General features: G+C 34.2%; 1 protein-coding gene and 1 long non-coding RNA gene across 3 annotated transcripts; both read right to left on the bottom strand.

The window, feature by feature from the left end:
* Window positions 1-1,070: 1,070 nt before the first annotated feature.
* On the bottom strand, window positions 1,071-6,199 carry LOC121255866. The gene is made up of 2 exons (XR_005938869.1): window positions 6,143-6,199; window positions 1,071-1,336 (listed from the first exon to the last, which is right to left on the bottom strand). It is a non-coding gene; the product is annotated as an uncharacterized LOC121255866 (long non-coding RNA).
* Window positions 6,200-6,338: 139 nt separating this feature from the next.
* On the bottom strand, window positions 6,339-16,200 carry LOC121255865. 2 transcript variants are annotated; one of them, XM_041156406.1, is made up of 14 exons: window positions 15,898-16,200; window positions 15,148-15,221; window positions 13,631-13,708; window positions 12,494-12,569; window positions 11,782-11,846; window positions 11,293-11,394; window positions 9,297-9,386; window positions 9,130-9,204; window positions 8,964-8,996; window positions 8,755-8,835; window positions 8,026-8,082; window positions 7,779-7,841; window positions 7,117-7,188; window positions 6,339-6,977 (listed from the first exon to the last, which is right to left on the bottom strand). In XM_041156406.1, the coding sequence occupies exons 1-14, from the start codon at window positions 15,938-15,940 to the stop codon at window positions 6,765-6,767; spliced, it is 1,122 nt and encodes a 373-aa protein (XP_041012340.1). In that variant the 5' UTR covers window positions 15,941-16,200; the 3' UTR covers window positions 6,339-6,764. The 2 variants fall into 2 exon arrangements, with proteins under 2 accessions (XP_041012340.1, XP_041012341.1); XM_041156407.1 differs by having other exon boundaries at window positions 7,117-7,185.
* Between the last annotated feature and the right edge of the window lie 3,386 nt (window positions 16,201-19,586).

Here is a 19,586-nt window from a genome sequence, read left to right as displayed (position 1 = left end):
TCTCCTCAATGGAGTATGGACCCAAGACAAAATCAAGCAAGTCAACAAAAACTACTTGGAAGTCTCAGATTTGAGTTCTCACAATCATTAGAGAAGCCGATTTGAAAGCCCCCTCCAATTATTATTATATCTTTTCAATATAAAATAGATCCTTTTCATTGATGGAAATGCAGCTCTAATCTTATCATATGCCTTTATCTTTTTTTGAACTTTCCCGTTTATCTTTGGAGTTCTATAATGTAAATGCTTTGACATCGAGCTACAAAAAATGGAAACTTGATTAATGGCTAAGCTTAGCAATGCCTTTTCCTCAAGTTGACGTCCAACTCGATCGAGATTCTTTTAAGCAAGAGAAAAATATACATAAAGTAGTCTTAAAATATTTATTATTTCTCGTACAAATATTTTAGACAATATTGAATGAATAAAGATATATTATAAAATTAATTTTACTGTATCTTTTTCTCGCTTGTCTAAAATTCTCAAATTTAAAATCCAATAGCCACTCTCTCATTTGTTTTCAGAAAACATCTCATCTAATCTCATTTAATCATTACAACTTTTCTAACTTTCAATACAAAATAAAATAAACAATTCAATTTTTTCAAATCTCAAAACAAAAATAATATGAAAAAATATATTTCAACAATATTTTATTCAACTTTTTAACTTTAATCTCAACTTATCTCATCTCATCTCATCTCTAAAAACAAATAAGCCAAGTCACGCAAGCATACTTATTGGACTCTTTCACACAAATTTTGAGGAAACAAAATTTGTGTAAATAATTAGATACTATTTATTATATTTTATTGAATTTATCATTTAATGTCATATCATGAAATGATGAGAAAATAAATAATAAATAAATTTTTTCTTCAAGATAAATAGTATGAAAATCGTTATTTAAGTCAGCTTGTCCCTCCTTCAACTTCTCAGCATCAATGAAGCCAACTAGAATTTTGTTTTCATTACAAATACAATATTCATGATATTGATATGTTAGTTGGGACTCTTCTTTTACGTTTTTCCATCATGTTATTATTGAAATGTTTCTTCTTCTTTTTTTGTTGGGTGGGCATTAAACAGAGACCAGTGTCGCTATCTCCGGAAAGCGAAATGGCCCCCTCCTCTACTTCTTCCTAGGGAATTAAGGATAGTAAAGATAGGACTTGGAAAAATACATCGAACGCATTCATGACGGCCCCGTCCACTGCTTGCTCAAGTGTGCCGACTCCCCACAAAGCTCCTTTATGGTCTCATAATATCGCCACACAATCTCCATTTCAGCAGTCACTTTTTAGCAAAGAATATTCCCCCCCAATACTTCCGTATTCTGCATTAAATTATGTCTTGCTTCATCGTTATCATCTTCTTCAATATATATATATATATATATATATTGATACACTCCTTCAAAATATTTGATAATCTTCAAAAATTATTCAAGGTTTTCTGCCTCTCTTTTTTTATCTCATTATGATTCTACTATTTTTTAGAATTTCAGAGATTTTATTAAAATAAATTATATAACATAGAAAAATAGACATATAATTTAACATTTATGAAATAATTTTATTCATCTTTCTCTCAACATCCCATAATAATATAATATGATATCATCTAATTAATGGACAAGTAAAAATATAACAAATAGTTTTTTAATTATTTGGTAGAACATCATAAAATGATGTAAAGTTAATAATTAAAGAGATTGTGAGTTAACATTATTTTTAAATCGTTACAAACCCAGAAGATCCATATTTATAAGCCTAGTTTGTTTTTGTAAATGAGATGAGTTGAGATAAAAGTTGAAAATTAAATAAAATATTATTAAAATATATTTTTTTAATATTATTTTTGTTCTAAAATTTGAAAAAAATTAAATTATTTATTTTATTTTATATGAAAATTTAAAAATATTATAATAATTAAATGAGATAAAATATAATAAAATAAGATGAGATGAAAATAATTACGGAAACAAATGAGTTTAAAGGTTAAGTGGCTGAAATTTAAGAGAAAGAAAAGGTTTGGTAGGCTTTCAAAAGTCAACAGGCTATTTTGCAGTAAGAGTGGGGCAGCGTGGCGTATCGTTGAGTAGTTTTTTTTTTATAATTTTTTAATACATTTAAATATTTTTAAAAAATAAAAATAATATATCAATATATTTAAAATCAATTTTTTAATCATTAAGTAAAATAAAAAATAAAAAATTTGATCAGCGATTAAATAGAGCGGTAAGAGTGGGGCGGCAAACTAACTTTTCCCTTTACAGCAATGCTGTAATATGAATTAAAAAATAAGAGCCTTGTTATAGACACCGAAAAAGTGGCTCAAATGAGTCTATCGAATAATGTATTTTATTTTATTTTTCTTTTTTTCATGTATTTTTTAATCATCATAAATGTTTTTTTTAAATTCACAATATTATTAAAAAATTATTTTCTTAATCATTAAGTGAAAAAAAAAATACATTCGGGACACAAATTCGAGACCCAAATTTGGGTCTTAAAGCATTTCTGAAAAAGCAAAGTGAACCCTACTTGACTTCGTTTGAATGCTAAACTTCTCTCAACTCATTTCAACTCATCATTACAATTTTTTCAAATTTCAATACAAAATATAATAAACAATTCAACTTTTTCAAATCCTAAAATAATAATAATATTAAAAAATAATATTCTAATAATATTTTATCATCTCAACTCAACTCAACTCAGTTTAACATCTAAACGCAGCCTTAAACTTTTTGCTTCTTGAGAAAGAAGAAGAGTTAAATATATCTTAATTTGTAGCAATCCAAGTTCTCAACAAAACCAAGATGATGTCGAATAAGACAACGAGAACATGGTGCTAAAAACCACCTCAAATTCCCATTCTTCCATCAGAAATCTCAACAAACATTTCTCATATTTTTATTACTGTCCATGAATGTCACGCCTACCCCTCTCTCTCTCTCTCTCTCTCTCTCTCTCTCTCTCTCTCTCTCTCTCTCTCTCTATATATATATATATATATAAATATATATATGCACACACACACGCAAATTAGGCCTACAACCCGTCCATGTTTTTGGACCGATCCGACCCGACCCGTATATTGACGATTCCTAGTCGGGTTTGACCCGTAATATTTTTTTTTTACTTTCCACTGGTGTCGAAGAAAAGCTTATACCCAGAAAAAAGCTTATACTCATTGCGTCAAACCGTAAGTCCTCAACAGATTCAGAACGAAGTTGGGATTCTCTACTTTCTCAATGTTAAGCTTCTTGGACGCTGAAGTGGCCAAATCTAAGGACAACCCACATGAGTTTCGGTAGAAAGAAACTGTAAGAGATTTTGGGTCCGTGAAATTAGGGGGGTCTGAGATGGGCTTGAGAGAGGAGGTTGAGTACAAGTGGCCATGACAAATTGGTGAAGCTCTGCACCTTAATTGTTGGTGCAGCTTAACAGAAATTAAACGAAGTATTTGGATTGATTGCCGAAAAAGCTGAATCAATGTTTACCTGGATTAAGTTTTGAGATGGAATGCGATGCTCTCATTGATTGAAGCGTCAGCCTCGTCACTTTCCCCATGCTTTGTGACTCTTAGTGCAGCAATGAGTTATGCTCGTATGCAACGAAGAGAAGTGGGGAGAGGGGGAACAGAGGCGATGCAAAGAGAAGTGGGAGGTGGCTGACTAGGATTTCGTGTTTTAAGATAAGAGGCGGGTTGTACGGGTCAAACACGAGATGTAGTTAAAACCGACTTTTCAGTGCGGTGCGGTGTTGGTCGGGTCAAGCGGATGGATCGGGTTAAGCGATTTTTTGCTTAGGCCTAACACAAATAATGCAACATAATTGCTGTGTAAGAATTTAGATTTGGCTCTTTCATATTCTAAGATTTTCTCATTTCAATCATCAATTAAGATTTGGAGTTGAATTTGCATCAAAGCCAGATCATAAGAAATTATAAGGTCAAAGCCGGACAATATTATACCATTTGGTTTGGTTCTTTCTCACAATATTCATAATAATAGACATGAGAAATTCTATATCAAACCCTTATATCATATATTTCCATCTAATCAACATATGATTTATCATTTTTATTATTCTATATGAATTCTTAAATATTTGTGTGTTTAAATAGAATGACAAATCACATGTTAATTAGATAGAGATGCGTAGTGTAAGATTTCTTTATAGCATTTCTTTATAAAAATTCCATAATTTGTAATGATTTAGGAATAAATTCTTAATGACTCTTTTACCCAAAAAAATATTTAAATGGCAAAAATACCCCTACACCTATTCTTATAAGCGGTTAAATTCTTATAAAAATGTTGGAAATGTAAACCCTCGAATGATAAAATCTTTTTGACTTTTATGGTATCAAAGTTCCATAAACCAGAGATCCCTAAATCCTTAACATTAAAAAAAAATCACTAATCTTGTTTGGATAATAAAAGTATTTCATCTCATCTTATCATTATAATTTTTTTTTAAATTTTTACACAAAATATAATAAATAATTCAATATTTTCAAATCTCAAAATTTTTAATATTTTATTCAATTTTTAACGTACATATAAAATTATCTTATCTCATCTCATCTCATCTCATCTTCCTATCCAAGCTGAATTAAAACTCCCAAAAAAAAAAAAAAAAGGAATAACCTTCATCCTGATGATTAGTCTTCGATTCGTAAGGAGATGGTTGAAACCCACTATGAACTACGCCACATTCATCAACTACGAACTCAATAGCTTATGTACACCCTGTTTCTTTTTATATGTTGTTTTTTTTTTTTTTTTTTTCAAAAATTTGCTGGTTTTCCAAATTTGTAAAATAAATGGCTTATTTTGAATAAAAAAAAAGAAAATGCTAGTATGACTCGTCAATATGCCTATCATATATGTCCACGTATTTTAATTTTGTTAGTTTTTTCTTAATAATAAATGAAGTGATTATTAATAAACTTGTATTTTTTTTATTTTTTTAATGATTAAAGATGTTTAAAAAATACTTAAAAGAAAAAAAAAATTATTTGTACTAGTATGCACTCTAGCATTGTATCCGTAACAAAACCTATACTTCCGAATTTTTGTGATACAAATTCAACTCACTCGACACGATTAATTACGACCATTATAGTTAAGAATGAAAAATGATGTACCTTTCCTCTGTAAACTAACGTATTCATCTTTGCTTTTATGGGCGAACCAGCTTACAACTAATCGCAGGTTTCAATCCAACTAATACAATTAATTAACCCTCGATAATCCCAAGCTGAACACCAACCAGGTGGACGCAATTGAGAGCTGTCCCAAGTAGAAACGCGTGCTAGCTAGAATCCCTTTTATCATCCATTTTTTTTTTTTTTGGTTTCCCAATAACTACAATCCAGGTGCTACTGGATGGGATATTTTCCGATCAACCAACCCTTTTTTTTTTTAAGTAAAAAGGAGGGTCAAGCACAAGCACCAATGCCCATCCCATTCGTACCAAATTTGGTCAGTTTCAGCCATGAATATGGGAATTATAAAACAGAGTAAAATATTTGGCACATGCTTTTTAAAGTGAAACAAGAGTCGGTATAAAGTAGAGAGGCAACTTGGCCTTGCCACCAGTAGAAATGCCACTTTGCATCTTTTTACTTGATCAAAGGAAAGCATACTCAAAAGCTATGGTTCCTCGAATATTAAAACATATGGATAACAAAAAAATTGATAAAGTGATTCAGTTCAGCTCAATGATCAATTATTGCAACTAATATGCCTTTTAGCTTTGCCCTGAACAACTGTGTCACCCACATCAACCATGCATGTTGAGAAAGAGAATGATTGGAGAGGGGTTGGTTGAAAAACTTTAAAAGAATATATATATATATATATATGTATGTATGTATGTATGTTAATAACAAGGATAAACAAAACATAAGAGGCCTTTCAACTGATTGATCTTTTCTTTGTCCAATATGAACCTAGCCACTATGGATGCAATGACCTCATTCTATGAAAATGCTCTCTCTCTCTCTCTCTCTCTCTCTCTATATATATATATATATATAATATATATATATACACACACACATATATACATACACGTATGCATGCAAGCATGTATGCATGTCCTCACTGCTGAGTTGATAGCCAAACCTGCAGGAGGAACTTCGAGGACGTGCTTTCTATGCTAGGATAAGCATGCACCACCTTTTTTTTTTTTTGTCTGAATAAAATACCTAGATTAATAAACACCCCCTTACTGGATGCTAAGAGTGGAGGAGACAATTGTGCAGAGGGTTCCAAATTCTTAAACACCCCCTTGCTGCATTACATAGCATTCATATCAAACTTGAGACCAATAGTAGTAATAGATCATTATTGTAGAGCTCGAAATTACATTAATTATTATTCTTAATTTTGGAAGCCTCTCTTTGTTTGCGGAAACCTATCTTTTCCAGCAGCCGCCATTCTATAGACCAAAAAAGTAAAAGCCACATAAATTTAGTTACACTTCAAGAATAATCCTATTAAAATTGTTTTTTTTTTTTTTTTTTTTTTTAATAATGAGCAATCCCATTAAAATGGTATTCTACATAAGCAGCAGCCCTACAAAATTCAGTACCCAGTCCTTTATCCATTAATTCGGCATGGGAACAATCTATATTTGACGGAGGACCTGAGGAGGCCAGCCACAATAAACCTCTGAAAGCTTTATACCGGAGCGGAGTCCAATTATATACCTTATGTAGACTTATTTGTGATCAATACAGGATCCTCACTGTTCCTTTACTCTTTGGACTGTTTGTTGTGGCACTGCATTTGCTGCACTGAACGTTCTAGTTAGAAATGAAGCGCTGATGCCAGGAAGCCTCAGCCCAAACAGACCGGAGCTCGAAGTGCCATTATTTGTGCCTTTGGGAGCTTGAATCCCATTAGAAACCTCATGACTTCTTGCGGCCTCATCCACTTCTGTAGTTCCATTAATATTCTGAAACCCAATTGCAAACATTTAGACAGTAAAAGCATGAAGAAAAGAAGACTGTAAGCATGATTAGAATAGAGACTGAAAGTCCCCTCTTAAAGGCATTGCTTAACACTTGACCCAAAGGAGTAAAAAGCTTACATACCTGGCGAGATACACTGGAATCTGAGGGAGATGGAGGATCAGGAGATAATACAGGAGGCAAAGATCCGGTCTGCTAAATTACAAATAGAATGTAAATGAGAACAATCATTATCCAATTAGAAAACCGTATAAAGAACACAATAAACCATGATCGAGGAAAAGATATATTGTTTTTTCTTTTTTTTCTTTTTTTACGACGGGGGAACCACCCTACGGCAGAGCCCTTAGGACTCACCCATAGAACCTAAACCCCCGGGGAGACTAGCACAGCAGCCCGCCGCCATGGCCTCCCACGTAAATCACAGTTTGATCCCAGGGGGAATCAAACTTGTGACATGGGGCACAGGGCTACCCACGGGTGGGTCGAGGAAAAGATATATTGTGAAACAAACTTTTTGCAAATCTAAAACAAAGCAAAGACAGATTGTAAAACAGCTAAATCAAAGTGGAAATCCAAAAACTGTCACGACTGGGTGGAAAAGCAGTAGTAGAAAGAGATAGGATAGAGGAAGGGATGCAGAGTGGAAGATGGCCAAGAAAGTTGGGGTAACACTTAGCGGGTGTTCTTGCAGGAGTCTGAAATAAGACCTGACACATAGGGGTTCAATGCCTCTGACTGGTTTTAAATGATATCATGTTGGAAGAGTGAAAGAAAATTTTTACCCTAGACGAAGGTGTAACTGGTGGCGGTTCAAGAGCTGGCCTGAAAGAACTGGATGACACCACCTGCATAATTCCAAATAGTTAAATATGGGACAACAATGAGTTATATAGAATAAAGATGAGATCTAATATCTGAGGTCAATATGCCTGAGTGTGTGTGTAATACATTTACACACCCATACAAATATATACATACTCAGAACACATCATTGAAACAATATAATAACTCAGATGATAACATATATACCCTTGATGGAGTGGCTGGTGGTTCAAGAGCTGGCCTGGAGGAACTTGAAGGCGATGCCTAAAGATTTTAGAGATCATTGTTAATATGCAGCAGAAATATACATGCTGAGAAGCGAATCTGAGATTGGGAGGCCCAAAAACCAGACATGTAAAGAGATTCTTGTAGTGATAACAAAATTCAGAAACTTAACATTCAATCAGGACAGGGTTTAGCTTCGTGTAATATTAAGGTTGCGTTTGGATGGCTTTTTTTTTTTTTTTTTTTTTTTTTTTATAAGTGAGGTTGCATTTAGATGTTGAACTGAACTAAGATAAGTTGAGTTCTTTATGAATAATAATGAGTTGAGATGGTGGAACGAGTTTTGTGGGAACCACCTAAGATGAGTTTAGATGTATTTGGATCTTAAGATGAGTTTACATGTATTTATGAGAAGTTAAAAAAGGTTGTGGGTCCCACATGTAAAGACGTCTTGAGTTGAGTGTGATTTGAGAGTTGTGTATGGATGTTGGGCTAGGCTTAAATTTGAACTCAACTCAGATGAGCTCAACTGCTTCCATGTTCCAAACGTAGCCTGAGTCACAGAAATTAGCCTTGACATATAATAGTTGAAATAGTTGAAGCACCAGATGCGTGAAAACGGATCTTTTTTTATAAAGTAGAAGCAAGTTACTAAAAATGTGTGAAAACAGATCTACCAATTTCATATGGAAAAAAGTTCAGCCCACATGCCTGAATACTTTCCGTGGTTCTGCTATTTTGCATGCTCCAGGCATAACCGCACAACCTCCTTACTCCTTCATTTGTAAGATCCTAAGTGCAGGGTCATGACAGTCACAATAAATCATATTTATTGGCATAAGATAGCATGCCACAAATCAAAGGTGTAAATAAATTATCTAAAAAGGGAATAAAATTAATGTTGGTCACTTAATAACTACCTGCTTCCCTTCTATTCTACTGATCTTGGTTTCCTGAGGCATGACCAAAAAATAAAAAATAAAAAAGGAATTAGACTTTGATTTCACATCAAGGAGAAAACAAATAGACATGGTTCTTAAAGATAACAACAGCAGCAGCAATAATAAAATGATAAAGATAACTCACTAGGGTCTGGACCGCATCATGAATATTTATGACATCCACACCAACAAAATCTGTTCTTTTTCGTAGCTCAGAGACCTAAAATGAATTCATAAATGCTGTGTAAATACAGCTGAAACAGAAACCATAGGACTACCTAAATTACTGGTTAATGCCTATATTGGACTCACATCCTGTTGTGTTTCAGAAGTAATTGCTGCACATTCATCCAAAGTAGAATCCATGACATCCATTCTTGAAGATAGTCCCCTCTTAGTGGCCTGGACAACAAACAAATCACCCTTATATAAGAAAATTTTCATATAACTATTTCTTGAAATAGAAGCAATCAAGATCATATTAAGAATTCATTACAGGAAAATCAGACTCGGTAAATTTACTCACATAAAATGCAGCCTTTAGACTAGCATTGGTAAGAAACATTAAGAAAGTTCTACATTTCTTAGATGGTAATGATGAGTATCGCCACTAGCACAATCAAGTTAAAAATTAATGCAGTTCAGCAGGACACACTTGGCTCTGCAATTTAGTTCAGATAAAGTATTGTTTCAACATGAGCTCAGACTGAGTACAATGACAATGATCAAGCCCAAGAAGGGAAAAATAACATTAATACTATTTCTGGTAGACACTACTTATAAAAAAAATAAATAAATAAATAAAACTATTTCTGGTAGACACTACTTATAAAAAAAATAAATAAATAAATAAAACTATTTCTGGTAGACACTTGTAATAGAAATTAATCCTTTCATAGTCTTCTGCAAAAGAAGTATCATCCAAGGAGGAAAAGGTTTCAAACGACCGTTTTTCCTCTGTTTTTGCACCGGGTGTCCAGGAACAGCGTCTTGACTAATCTTGAGGGTGCACAGGCCCTCAGCAAGGAGTTTCCCGCAAGTGCACCTCAGGTAATGGGAAAATCTCCCAGTCCGATGGCCCCTAGAGATTATTTGCACCCAAGAGGATTTGAACCTTAGACCTGGGGGAGCATACCCCCAAGCCCAAGGCCTTTTACCACTTGAGCCAACCCCTAGGGGTTCAAACAACAGTTTTTAATAGAACAAAATTCCAAAAGTGCTTTAAATCATGTGATATTATCCAAATCCATGCAGTACATAAAAATACCAAGGTGGCTGTTCTCCCCTACAATGGTTGTTGATTTTTTTTTCCAACTTCTGCCTCTCTTATCATTGTCAACATTTGCCCATACTATTCAAGTTTTCCCCTCTTTGATTTGCAGCAACTAGAATACACTAATTCAAAGCAATGGCTTGCACACATTCTTTATCCTTTTCAACTGACCTTCGAGCTCGCTATTTAAAAGCCTTTGAAAGAAAAGTGGTTGACATGACGGAATAATAGTAGATTAAAAAGGAAAAAATTACAGAAAATGGATCTTTACAGCCCAAGCTGCAGAAAAACTGGCAGCACATTCATCATACACGAGCTCAGTATACCCATGCCCTGGCGTATTGACTCTCCATAAATTATTGTAAGACACTGTATAGAAATTTCAGATCACAATCAAATGATATACAATCTGCTAACATTTGTATTGTAGGTATGTCTCCTCCAAAAAGGAGTAAAATAAGCCAGTTTAATTTACGAGTACTATTACAGAACTTCCCAACCTGACCCCAATGCGTTCGTGAGTTTCATGGTAATCTCAACGATTATTTGCAAACAAAAAATTATTTTTCTGTAAAACTTAAAATGCAATATTTCATTATGTCCTCTAAAGCCAACTACAAGCTAATTTGATGGCAATGCTAGTCAAAAGAATTTCCTAACAGATTGTGGACTACCAAGTGTACAAAGAGAAAACAAGATGGTCCTACAACCAATAGGGAACTCATTGCTTTTCATATCAAGTATTCGTCAGAGTCTTATGAACAGAAACCTTCATTTACATAAGAAAGATATCAACAAAAGCAAAATAGAGTATCAAATTATTGTCTGGAACAATGAAAAACTGACATTTCCCCCTGAAGATAATAGGGTTTGGCAATTCTGTCAATGGGTAAAATGCCATATTCTTAACACATCTAGACATTCGTATTAAGGATATATCTTTTTTTTATAGGTAATCAAGAAGGTTGTATTCATAACAAAAGGCATAGCCAAATTATTAAGGTGAAATACAAGGAATAAAAATAAAAGACTTGCCGAGATTGATGAATAAACACTCTCAAGCTGTTTAGCTATGGAATTGCAAGCATCAGATAAACTACGCCTTGATGCAAACATCATATCAGGGAGTTTCCAGCCCTGCAATCAAACAACAAATGCCCTCATACTTCATTAGTAACTACAGGGAAATAGATGTAAGACATACAAATTAAAATATCACTACACAATTTCATGAGAAAAGGGATGAAAGAAGAGGAGGATATATCTAGGAAGCATGGACAGATAGAGGACATAGATAGGATACTATACAGATATGTCAAAACAACGATCTTAAGAAAAGTAGGATATATAAAGTCTCTCTCTCTCTCTCTCCCTATATATATATATATATATATATATATATATATTTTCTATATGGGCATATCTTAAGACAGCTGTAGCATCATACATATATATATATATATATATATATATAAATATATGAATATATATACACAACACTCACACAAGGAACAAAAGAATTACCTTCCACCAGACATAGCCATATCCTAGAACTACCACAATGATAATAACACCATATCTGGTAGCACCTGCAAACAGTTCAATAATGCTCAGGAAATACAAGAGAGTTATAGATACAGCAAACTTCAAGACCTCATAAACAATGATGAGAAATTAGGGGGCTGTTGCTGTCAAAGGAGTGTCATTAGATTCTTAGTGGCAGTGGATTAAGCATGGCCCAACCAATCAGCTGAACTGAAACCAACCCTAACGGTTTGGCTCAGTTGGGATTTAGAGGGTGGTCGGTTCAAGATCGGTAGACAGACTCATTTGGCAATCAAATTCCGCCTATAAACGCAGTCAGTTCGGCTGTTGGAGTTTGGTAGGCATCGATCCAAGGGGGTCAATGCTTGCCTACACTAGATGCTGAACTATAATGTAATTTTTATATAGATATAGTACATAAAACAAGCAAATTCGCATGCAGATAAAAAGGAGAATGTTAATAACAGTTAAACCCTAACATAAGCAATAGTTACAATCATATAACAGAAGGTCCAGATACGGTTAGTTGATAGGCTTCAAATTCTTTGCGAATTTTTTAGGCTTTCATTTTACAATAAAAGAACTAACTCAGAAAACCCATTAATAGAGCTTAGTTGAAACATAAGGACTTAATAAGAGAGAAGAATTTTTTGTAATTTCCTTTAATATGTGCAAGGTGTGTAAACGCAACCTCTTTGACTTGAAGTTACAATCGTAATGGGTCTGTTTGATGCCAACATTTGCAACTCCTGCCGCAGGCTGTTAACCTGTAGAAGTCAAATGTATGATCATGAACTGCATTCTCAATTTCTAAAAAAGTATCCAAGAAGAAAAATGTAGTCTAGTATCCTTTTTTTAAGTACTAAGACTTCATTTTTTTATAAGTAATAAAAGTTCATTAAGAGGTGCAATCCAAGTACATATGAAATATACAAGAAATATGCCTATCTAGACTAAAATGATAGGTGTATTCTTGAAATGATCAGCAAATTTCAAGAAATACATCAATCCAAGTACACAAACATAATCCAAGTCTAGTTTCCTAATATGATATGCAAACTTGAGAAACAAAAAGAACATAACAAGCTTAACAAACCCAGCAGAACCAATATAAATGATAATAAAAAAGTTGCATTAATACAATGTCTATAGAAATATGGAAATTTAATTATATAACATAATTAAAAAGGCTATCCCTCTCTCAATAAGAATTCCTAATAGAGGTTCACATTGAATAAAGTAAAAAAAGAACATATACTAGTGTAAAACAGAATGAAACTGAGAAGAGGACCAAATATGGAAAACGGTCAAAGAAATTGCAAAATGAGTAAAACAGAATGAAGCAAAAACATAAACTAGCGTACACATGCTGAAACCAAAGCCACAAAAATCAAGTTCTCACATTGGGGGAAATCAAAGCCACTAAAATCGAGTCACATTGTGTACAAGGGTGGGGAAAAAACGTATACAGACTACAGACTAACCAAGCACAAGATAGAAACCTTAGAAGTCTATTGAGTGGCAGACAAAAAAAGTATTTACGTGCTAAAATCCAAAAGTAAGTTGAGAATAATTCAATGACAAATCTTTTACTATAGATGCCATATACAAAGAGAGTCAGACAAAAAACCACCCATGAACCAAGAGATGAAGACACACCACCACCACACATGCACACAAAATAAAGCAACTCAAGTATCAAATCTGCATCAAGTTATAGAGCACAAATTGGCCATAAGAGAACAGACAGGTTAATGGTCATTCTCTAACTTAGAGAACCATCCCCATTATACATGACGACTACATTTAGAAATGATCAAGTGAAAACCTGAGCCATTAGAGAGTCATTGCGTGGCTTACTAACTGACGGAGAAGAATCGTCTTGTTTAATTTGCTTCAAAACAATCTGCAGTAAAAAGAAAAAATAATTACACAAACCTTAAATTGCATGACATACATTGGGAATGATTAAGAATTCAACACAATCAACATATTCTATAAAGAGAAAGGAAGTGTGTTGAAAAAATAGACACTATTTTTTTATAGGGAGAAAGTAGACACTATTTGAATAGGAAAAACAGCATAAAAACAGAAGACTGAAAAACTGTCTCTCCAGTGCCTTTAGAAACCACAAGCCAGGCTCTGGGTATCCCAGCATTCATACAAAAACTAGGAAAACTATGGGATTTTATGAGGTCCAACATTAATATAAAAACCATAAATGTCAACCAGGAACATATTATCGTGGCCAGAACTTTGCCCACTTCCAGATTCTGAAGTTCAATAATTTTCCTCATTAGCTTCAATGAATTTGAAAATAATCCTCTTATGATATTGGGAGATATCATTAGTGGTCCTTGAAGTAAATAATCCCTAATAAAGCACGCAGCTGGTTGATTGAGTTGGACCTCTGGTTCGTTGGTCTAGAGGCTAGCCAATTGATTATGGTCAATTTCTGATCATGAAGACCCTCAGGGCTCGTTTGGATAGTGAGATGAGATGAAATGAGATGAGATGGTTTTAGATGAGTTGAATAAAATATTGTTAGAATATTATTTTTTAATATTATTATTGTTTTAGGATTTGAAAAAGTTGAATTGTTTATTATATTTTGTGGGAATTTGGAAAAGTTGTAAACTTGTAATGATGAGATGAGATGAAACCATCTCTGTATCCAAACAGGGCCTTAATCACTTCAGGTTCTACGCACTCTGGATTGTAGTTAAACCTAAGAACAAAAGAATCAGTTTTCCTATCAGAAAAATTTGTTGCTTCATAGTGAGACTCCAAACGGTTGAAGGAAAAAATATTTAACACAAAGGATCAGATACTGCAATGAGGCACACTAAAGAGGTGGAACCCTACAACCTTACCATATTCTACCCACAGATCAGCTAACCTTTTTTATTTTCTTGTATATAATTTAAAATTTTTATTAATTTAAGGGTTGGCGTAGCCCAAGTACACAGCTCCGCTAACCTGTTTTAAGATTCAAATTTAGAATCAAACCTCATTGCTATCAAATATCCACTTTCCTGCATCAAATTTCAATTTATTCCAAGGCCGCATCAAATACTGACACCATAACCAAGATATAATTTCTTGAACACAACACGTAACAAAGCATGATTGCACAAACAAAGGAGCTTCTGGAAAATCACTTCATCTGAAAGACATGAAATCCTCACCAAAAGAAAATGAAGTACAAAATAGGAGTAGCATCTTCAAATAGCAATCTCAAGGAGCAGACAATGGAAGTGAGCAATCTCAGTGCAGTTCCTAAGATAAAGAAAAAAAAAAAAAAGAACTTGCATAGTCATGATCAGTTCGTAGTCATGAAAGTACCTTAAAAGCACCCGAGACAAAATCAGAGACAGTTGACATACGTCCTTCTTTTGCAAGTACTGAGCCAACAATACCTAAAAGACATAAGGTAAAGTACTTGATTAACAAAGAGTTTTGTTTTCTTCATTACAGACAGAACTATAATCTAAAATTACATTTATATAATTGAAGGGACATTACAAGAAAGATATACATAACAAAAAATCTAATTACAACAAATAAACTGATTCTACCCATATGACAATTTCTCGAGTAACAAGTTTCCAACTTTAATCGGGCAACAAATTCCAATCCTTAATTGAATTAGGAACACAGAGCCTTTACCAATCACCACCAAAACCTCCTTCACATTTGCTTTTGCGAAACTTAGTTGTTCATTGGATTTGAAATAGCAAAGTAGGTACTCAAGCTAAAGTAAAGAGAACTAGATACTGACTCATTGCAGTGTAAGGTAACTGTTTCACTTTATGAAAGTAAACATTGCTGCAAATGATCAGTGTTAGGCCAAGCCACTTGGTCAATGTGACAATTAATTATTAACCCAGTCACAACATATATTCAAGTTCACACCAATAGCTGAAAAATATGATCTTGGGTTTATTAAAAACCCTAAATCTTTCAACTTCTACCATACCCCGAGAAAGTACACTAATTGTGAAACCCAAAAAAAACAGACACAGCTCGCAATAAAATAAAATAACCGAAACGAATTATTAATTCAAATAAAAATGGGGAAAATCTGAGACGGACCTGCACCAACAAGGATGGTCAACTTCCCAATAGGGAGAGCCATCGCCAGCAATATAGGAGATGTATATCGATATATGAACGGTCTTGTGGAGACTAACGCATTAAAACCTCCTCTGAAAATCGGCGAGGTAAGCTTCGACTTGAAGGAAGATTGTCGAGCAAGAAAGTTCGCTCCCTCTCGCTCTCTCTCTCAAGTGAGAGAACTGGGAATAGACTGGGTATTTGGCAGCGCAGCTAGCACAACCCTATTCCGCTAATTTGGTACGAAAGGACCCTGGTGGCGTTGCGTGTAACTTCACTGTATATCTCGGTCTCGTCTGAATTTAAGATTTACGTCGATCCATCCGAATTTATTTTATCTTATCATTATAAATTTTTTAAATTTTTATATAAAATATAATAAATAATTTAATATTTTTAAATTTTAAAATAATTTTTTTAAATTTTTATTTAAAATATAATAAATAATTCAATTTTTATTTTACTATTCATAAATCTTAAATCAAACCATTGCTAAACGAGTTGGAGTCATGAACGAATATCCCCCCTCTGCTTCTGCGAGGTTACGTAAATGCCCTTGTTTTTTTCTTTTTACGTAAGTGCCTTTTCTCCTTTACTTTTTTTTTTTTTCCTTAAATCATCTTTCTTTTTGTTAAATCTTTTCCTCTCTCTTTTTTGTTCCTATTAAAAATTTATATTTATATTTTACAACTTCCCAATGTACAAAATGTGAATTCATTCATTTTTTTTTAATTTTATTTTAACGGGTGATCATAGGAATTTTGGAATAATAATAAGAAAAGATTAATGTTTCTCAATCTTTTTAAATCTGATATCAAATGCTTTGCCAAATTTGACTCGATCGGATCCAATTTTAGCGGAGTTGACCCTTTAACATCAAATGTTTTTCCTTGTAGAATATAACTCGACAATAATTTTGTTTTTTTACATTTTAAAAATGGATCCCGCTACTCAATCGCCCAGCATGTATAGCTGGACGTGTCCTTAGTGTATTTGTATTTTTTTTTTTTTTTAAACATATTTAAATATTAAAAAAAATACATAAATATACTAGTAGTCACTTTAATAATTATTAAGAACAAAAAAAAAAAACTAAAATACATGAGCGGGGTCAAATTTATGAGGCAAAAACATGGGGTAAACTAGCATTTTCATTTAAAAATAATGGTTTCATATTCATTTTGTAATTGATACACGTGCTCCTTAGATTTCACGCTATATATGATTTGAGACTTTTTTTTTCTTTTTTTTCTCTGTCGTTTGGATTTGAAAATGAGTTGAGATGAGTTGAGATGTGTTGTGAATAGTAGTGAGATGGGTTGTGAATAGTAGTGAGATGAGTTGTAAATAGTAGTAAGATTTGTGAGTTAAAGTTGATGAATAGTAATAAATAGTAGTAAGATGAGTTGAAATGAGTTGAGATGGGTTGCAAATACAAACCTCTCCCCTTCCTCTCTTCTAAACTTAAGTTGTTAATCTCAACGGAAAAGATAGAGTTTAACCTGATGATACAATGCAATTCTATTGATATTAATATAATCCATCGTTAGGATTTTAAATGATATGGAACAATAATTTTAATCCAAGATTAACTCAATGGAGGGTCCTCTCCTTCTTTGAAGGGTGGGATTTGATGCTTTGCTCTGTCAAAGTTTGTCCCTTAGACTTTGTCTAAAAAGTGGTCAATATGGCAAAAGAGATCACATGAAGGTGGGAAACTTTGAAACTAACAAATGATGAACAAATGAAGATTTTTTTGTCAAAGGAAGCAGTAAACTTTTCAAACAATAGAGGAAAGTATTGCCTCATGGCTATGCTCAGTATGACAAACCAGCAAACAAGGAGCTATTCAAGTCTACTATGGCCAAAGTTTGGAATTCGGCTAGGTGTGTAACGTTCAAAGAAGTAGGAGTCAACAGATTCTTGTTGGATTTTCAGTTTGTCTCTGATAAGGAGAAAGTATTGCAAGGGAGACCCTGGTCTTTTGATCGTCATTTGATCTGTATCAAGGAATTTGAAGGGGGTCTATCGCCTATGGGTGCGCAATTGATAATGGAGCCTTTTTGGATCCAGTTACATAATCTCCCTTCCGTTGGGATGACTAGAGAAATGGGTAAAAATCTTGGATCAACACTTAGGAAAGTAATCGATGTGGAAACAGATACTGAAGGTTTTAGATGGGGGAAATTCTTGAGAATTAGGGTGGAAATCAACATTACAAAGCTGCTTGTCCGTGGTCGTCGAGTACAGAGGAAAGCAGTGTTGGATCAACTTCAAGTATGAGAGACTTCCAAACTTATGTTTCAAGTGTGGTATTCTGAATGATGAGAATGGGAGATGTTCAAAGCAGAATCTAATCCCACAGAATCAAGAACAGTATGGTCAATGGCTTTATGCTCTATCCTCGCCTTCCTCTGGTACTAAACTGAGAAGGTATGGTGGCTTGCTGAAGCACTCTAGTCACTCTACTCATTAGAGATAGGGCTCTGATGATGCAACTAGTAAAAATGTCAAACAAGGCAAGTCCAACCCACAAGAGGAAAAAGAGGCGCAATCCAAAGAAACGGGCAACAGTGATCATGGATTTGCCTATGTAGAATCCGTTGACAATGGAAAGACCGTAATGGAAAGTGAAGAGGTTCCTGTCAATTTGGGTATTGATGCTAATAAGGTATGTATTAAATACCCTTGTAGTAATTCAACTGAGGTAGCTAATTATGGGGTTAATGAGGAGATCTCGTTGTTCATGAAACTAGAATCAAGGGATTTTGTTGTCACTAATAATTCTTAAGAGGCAAGTAATGATCTTGGTAATCTTTATGTTCTATCCCATGAGCTTAACACCACATCCCCAAAACTAAGTAACAAAGTCTCTACATGGAAGAGAAGAGCTAGAGGCAACTCCTCAATTCTTGCAGATGTGACTAACATTCCCAATATTAATACACAAGAAAATAATATCAAAAGGCTTTCTATTACTGTGTCTAAAATTTGTGACCATGGTCATCTCCCTAAGAAACCTAAAGCGAAATGCTTTAGGGCATCTTTTGAGCATGTTCCGCTTCAAAAATTCCTGGGATTTCAAGAATTGAGATCGATTCTCCCCTCCTCATCTGAAGCTCCGGAAATCCTTATTGAATAAAAGAATTGTACGCACGAAGCAAGCAACGGAAACCTCTGCCTCTGCCTTTGCCCTAGCTCCTACGGATCAAAGCTAGGCCACACAAAAGAAGGAAAGGTAGGCAGCCTCAAGGATAAGCGGTTGAGCAACCGAGAAGAGCTACTCGAGTAAAAGACGAGAGGAAGCGAGTGAAAAGTAAGGATAGGGAGAGGAAGATGACTATCTAAAGCCGATAGTCCAGTAGGTCATTTGTTCTGTTCTGTCGCAACTCTCGCATCTGGAATACGGCAAGCTCACCCTTGAAAAGAGCCTAACTCAAGATGCATTGGTGGAGGCTGATGTGCAGCCCCACCAGCACCAATGTTTGCCTGAGTTGGAACTACCGAAGACTTGAGAACCTTTGGACAATTCAACAACTTCGCCTCCTGGTGAAGACTAAGGTTGCATTTGGGTAGTGAGGTGATCTCAGATATTCTTAGGGAAGTTTTTAGGGAGTATTCTCATAATACTCACTACTCAAACTAGCCCTAAGTCCCCCAGGTTGGTG

This window comes from Juglans microcarpa x Juglans regia, chromosome 3D (genome assembly GCF_004785595.1).
Source record: "Juglans microcarpa x Juglans regia isolate MS1-56 chromosome 3D, Jm3101_v1.0, whole genome shotgun sequence".
NCBI lineage: Eukaryota > Viridiplantae > Streptophyta > Magnoliopsida > Fagales > Juglandaceae > Juglans > Juglans microcarpa x Juglans regia.
This window is presented reverse-complemented; position numbering and strand designations above follow the sequence as displayed.

Excerpts from the sequence above, each read along its gene's own strand:
- LOC121255865 (XM_041156406.1), bottom strand. The coding sequence starts at position 15,940 with ATGGCTCTCCCTATTGGGAAGTTGACCATCCTTGTTGGTGCAG. Across the intron at positions 11,395-11,781 it reads ATGGCTATGTCTGGTGGAAG|GGCTGGAAACTCCCTGATAT; the intron begins GTAATTCTTTTG and ends GTTTGATTGCAG. Across the intron at positions 8,083-8,754 it reads GAACCACGGAAAGTATTCAG|GCATCGCCTTCAAGTTCCTC; the intron begins GCATGTGGGCTG and ends TAAAATCTTTAG.